General features: G+C 42.2%; 1 protein-coding gene across 1 annotated transcript in view; it reads left to right on the top strand.

Moving 5' to 3' along the window:
• The window catches only part of LOC109957349 (noelin-like), a 9,560-nt gene extending 4,647 nt beyond the window's left edge, over positions 1-4,913 (top strand). Inside the window, exons 3-6 of the mRNA XM_020595162.1 lie at positions 486-641; positions 976-1,195; positions 3,511-3,617; positions 3,876-4,913. Of these exons, the coding sequence (XP_020450818.1) occupies positions 486-641; positions 976-1,195; positions 3,511-3,617; positions 3,876-4,538 (1,146 nt within the window). The 3' untranslated portion in view covers positions 4,539-4,913. The remainder of the gene's footprint in view (positions 1-485; positions 642-975; positions 1,196-3,510; positions 3,618-3,875) is intronic.
• The last annotated feature ends 349 nt before the right edge of the window (positions 4,914-5,262 follow it).

Here is a 5,262-nt window from a genome sequence, read left to right as displayed (position 1 = left end):
CCAGCCAGAGCCCTGACTTAAACCCAATTGAGCATCTCTGGAGAGACCTGAAAATGGCTGTCCACCAACGTTTACCATCCAACCTTACAGAACTGGAGAGGATCTGCAAGGAGGAATGGCAGAGGATCCCCAAATGCAGGTGTGAAAAACTTGTTGCATCATTCCCAAAAAGACTCATGGCTGTATTAGCTCAAAAGGGTGCTTCTACTAAATACTGAGCAAAGGGTCTGAATACTTATGACCATGTGATATTTCAGTTTTTCTTTTTTAATAAATCTGCAAAAATGTCAAATTCTGTGTTTTTCTGTCAATATGGGGTGCTGTGTGTACATTAATGAGGAAAAAAATGAACTTAAATGATTTTAGCATATGGCTGCAATATAACAGAGTGAAAAATTTAAGGGGGTCTGAATACTTTCCATACCCACTGTATATGTTGTATTGTGTAGCAGTTGCAGTATGATATGATACTGAGTCTTTTCCAGGTGCAGAATATGAGTCAGTCCATTGAAGTTTTGGATCAGCGGACTCAGAGGGATCTGCAGTTTGTGGAAAAAATGGAAGTTCAGCTGAAAGGTCTGGAAAACAAATTCAAAGAGGTAGAGGATGGACATGAGACCAGCATCGCCAGGCAGTACAAGGTACCACCCTTCTCAAGACATCATGGGGTTAAACTGCCTATCAACAGCTCTGCTATATTTCAACAAATGCATGTAAATGTTTCAATTAATGAGAGATAACACAGGTCTCAGTATAAATCACTGTGAACATAACATTTGCAGCATCTCACACAAAAGTCATCTGAGCAGTTTTACTATATCAAAGTCCAATCTCCAAATGTCAGTAATCAATTTCTAAAGTGAAAATAAAAGATGTAGAACAAACAAACAAACCAGACTACCTTTAATGTGGACTATTGAGGGGAAACCTGGAAAAGTATGAGCTGCTCAGTTACTGATCGATGTTGTCTGTCAGTCTATCAAAGCCAAGATGGAGGAGTTACGTCCTCTGATACCAGTCCTGGAGACCTACAAAGCCGATGCTGTGCTGGTCCGACAGTTTAAGGAGGAGGCAGCGAACGTGACGGAGCTGCTGGCATCGCTGCAGGAGCAACTGGGAGGACTCGACTACCAGGAGCTCCACAGCCGGGTGATGAGCCTGGAGGACCGGCTGAAGGCCTGCATGCAGAGGCTTGGTGAGTAAACAATTCACAAGCAAGAAAAACACACAAAAAAGTTCTGGACTTCTGGTATTTAACCCTCCCGCTGTCCTCGGGTCACAGTGAAGAGGGTAGGTCTCAGGGGCATAGCGCTACTCTTTCGTCACGCGTAACATGACAGCCCCGGCCTAAGCCGATCCTCGACCCTGCCCCTCGACACCACAGTCGCTGCTGCAGTCTGTCCCGGGCGGCCGCTTCCTGCTAGGACCACGGGACCGTTACAACCAATCGCCTTACGACGACGCCGCCACCATCACCGCTGTGTAGCCTTTTTTTTTTTTTCTTTTTTTTTTTTATATTTTTTCCCCTGTCCTCTACCGACGCTTCGTAATATCGGAAAGACAGCGGGAGGGTTAAGATTGTTGCTTGTTTTTAATGAAAATGTATTTTAACCCTGTAAATGCATAACAAAATGTTCAGACTGTGTGAATCTGAAGTACAGTAAACTGTGACGTCTTAGGTACTGATAAATGCTAAAACAGTATTCTATAAACAAATATTCAGATGTGTAATTTAGTTAATAAAAAGAGAACCAACAATGACAAGAGGTGGCCCATATAACTATGTACATGCCCATGCAATATTAGAGTAATTTAAATAAGGAAAGATTCTACTACAAGAAGACAGCAGTGAATGCTGCAGGAGAGAACGTGAAGTTATCACACCATGTTGAATTTTGGATAAATGCTCCATACATACAGTAGCGGATGTTTCAACTACATCCAAACATTTACTTTAGTTTTCAGTTTGAGCACAGACACAGCAGAAATCGATTAATCTGCAGTGTTTGTGTCATCTGCCGACAGCTACTAGCTAGCATTAGCTCCCAAATCATGAGCTGAGATCAGGGTGCAGAGTTATTTTTTTAGTCTGTCGCCCTCTTGTCGGACCTCACACCTCTTCCTAAAGACTGAGATTTGCACTGAGCTGCACCTTATAATGTTACTACACTCTTGCTGCTAACATGCTGCTGACCTGATTAGGTCCCATACATCCCTTTTTATTTGCTCATATTTTTATATTGAACTTATACAATTGTGTGTTATGTAAATAATATGTCTGTTTTTAAGCCGAGAGCTGCCGGAAAAAATTTATTGTGCTATGCATAATGACTATAAAGATTCTTGACTCTCGTCAACGGGATCTCTAGGTCTGTTATGAGTTAGCTACAGTCAGCTGAGGTTATCCATTCTGAATTACCACAGTCAGTAAAGTGAGCTCTAAACAATTTAAGCTGCTTTTGAGCAAAACAGTACAAGAATATATGCATGTAAATACAGCACATACCTCCAAAAATATTTCCCCTATCACAACAGTCAACATGGCATGACCTACTTTCACATTCTTGGTACATATAGCCACTCTGTTCCTGTGGTTGGCATAACCTATTCACTTCCTGTTTGCCCCTGCACAGTGCTGTGCTTTTGCACCGGATTGTTTATAAATTAGGCTACGTTTAGCTTTAAGCTCACCAAATACTAGATTTCTCTAAATGTTGACTAATTCCTCATTTGTAACATTCACTTGCACTACTCAAACACGTGTGTTTCAGAGCATCCTGCTTATTTCACTTCGAGGTCAAGGTCAGACTGTTTGCTGTCATGTGCACAGTGAGGAAATGTGTTTCCCTGGATAATGCATGTCTTACTTAGCCATCCACATGAATGCCACAAAATACAAGTGAAATACAAAGTAGATAAGTAGGTAACATAAAGTCTAAAGCACTTTAAAACAGCAAGTGAAAGAAGTATGATAAAAATATAATAAGAATATAATATAAATTGATGCTTTAGGTCCACTAGCTTAGCAGCAGTAAGCAATAGCTTCACCCTCTTTCTCACATGTTTAGTTGAGTTGTCACATTTAGCTTTTTCCTCTATATATGTAATAAATGTAAGGAGACTGGAGATGACCCCAAACTCCTAGTGCCCTACAGAGACTGTCTTCCCCACAACCATCTAAATTAGATAAATCAAACATCAATTCAAGAGGACTTGTTCATAGGAACCTAATTAAAATTAACACTGTTCCTCTTACAAAGAAAAAAAAAAACAAGACAATCAAACATGGAGTATTATTCCTTATTTACATTTTTGAGTGAATTCTCAGAAGTGCTATCTGATTTAATGCTTAGTACACATAAAGTAGCCCAGTCATAGTGGGTGACTTTTATATTCATGTAGATGCTGACAGTAACCATTCATCTAAAAACAATCTTATCTGCAGTTTGAGCAGGTCGTCCTGTTATTTTCTTCATTTTGTCCCTGTATATGTTTCTGTTTGTGTTTCAGCCTGTGGGAAGCTGACAGGAATCTCAGAGCCAGTCACCATCAAGACATCTGGATCAAGATTTGGATCATGGATGACTGACCCACTTGCTCCGGCTGGAGACACCAGAGTGAGTGTGAAAAACAACAATAAAATATATCATGACATCACAACACAATAGCAGGGGCCTGTATTATGAAATGAGTTCAACTAATTCTTGTTAACTTGAGCTTATCTGGCTTCACTGAGCTGAATGCTGGTCTTCTCAGGTAACTGGTATCATGAAGCCAGTAGCTAATTCACTCCCTGGTGTGGTGCACAGCCAACTGGTTTGTCAAGTCTGGGTTTTCCTGTTTATGCATTATTGATGCGGCTTATTACCCCGCAGGTGTGGTACATGGATGGATACCATAACAATCGCTTTGTTAGGGAGTATCAGTCGATGTATGACTTCATGATGACTGATAACTTCACCTCTCACCGCCTCCCTCACCCCTGGTCTGGTACCGGTCAAGTAGTTTACAATGGATCCATTTACTTCAACAAGTTCCAGAGTCACACCATCATAAAGTTTGACTTTAGCACATCACTCATCAGCCGCTCCCGACAGCTTGACTTTGCTGGCTACAACAACATGTACCATTATGCTTGGGGGGGCCACTCAGACATCGACCTGATGGTGGACGAGGGAGGGCTCTGGGCCGTCTATGCCACCAATCAGAATGCTGGAAACATCGTCCTGAGCCGGTTAAACCCCAACACTCTCCACATCATCCGCAGCTGGACCACCAACCACCCAAAGCGCAGTGCTGGTGAAGCATTCATGATCTGTGGAACCCTGTACGTCACTAATGGATACTCAGGTGGGACCAAAGTGTACTACGCCTTCTCCACTAACTCCTCCACCTACGAGTACATCGACATTCCTCTGACTAACAAGTACAGCCACCTGTCCATGCTCGACTATAACCCTCGTGACAGAGCACTGTATGCCTGGAACAATGGCCACCAAGTCCTGTATAATGTTACACTTTATCACATTATACAGTAATATGAAGGAATACATACATTCAAATTCCAGAATAAAGCTGAAGGATTAAAGTAAATGAAGTAAGAATAAAGGTCAATACAGTACAACAAAATCAGAAAAAGTTGCCTTGTATGCAAAATTAAAACTCTAAACAGTGATTTGTAAATCATATGTGTCCTGTGTTACACTGGAAACAACACGGCAGCTCATTGTTTGATGTGACACCATCAACTTTATTGTTTTTTCAAAATGAACACTTCAATCCTGCAACACATTCCAAACAAAGTTGGGACAGTGAAGCGTCTACCACAGTGTGACACTGCTGTTCCTTTTCACAACACTTACAGACATAGGGACTGAGGACATCAAGTGATTCAGTGTGTCAGGTGTCATTTTGTCCCATTCCTCCTGCAAACAAGTCTTAAGGTGCAACAGTCCTGGGGCTTTGTTGATGCAATTTGCATTTCAAAATGTGCCCACACATTCTCTACCGGGGACGGGTAGGGACTGCAGGCAGGCCAGTCCAGCACTCGGCCCCTCTTCCTCCACAGCCAGGCCTTGGTTGATGAGGTTTTGCATTTTCTTGTTGAAATATGCATGGGCGCGCCTGGAAAAGGGATAGACAGGAATCAGCAGGTGAGCCTAGGAAACACCACATCCAGCACCCGTCGTCTTGAAGGCAGCACTTGTTGCTCCAACATCTGTCTGTCTGTTCAGCATTAATGGGGCTATCACAGAAGTGGAA

The sequence above is a fragment of the Monopterus albus genome, unplaced genomic scaffold (assembly GCF_001952655.1).
Source record: "Monopterus albus unplaced genomic scaffold, M_albus_1.0 scaffold26.1, whole genome shotgun sequence".
NCBI classification, from domain to species: Eukaryota; Metazoa; Chordata; class Actinopteri; order Synbranchiformes; family Synbranchidae; genus Monopterus; species Monopterus albus.
Note: the sequence above shows the minus strand (reverse complement) of the source record. Positions and strands in the feature narration are given on the sequence as shown.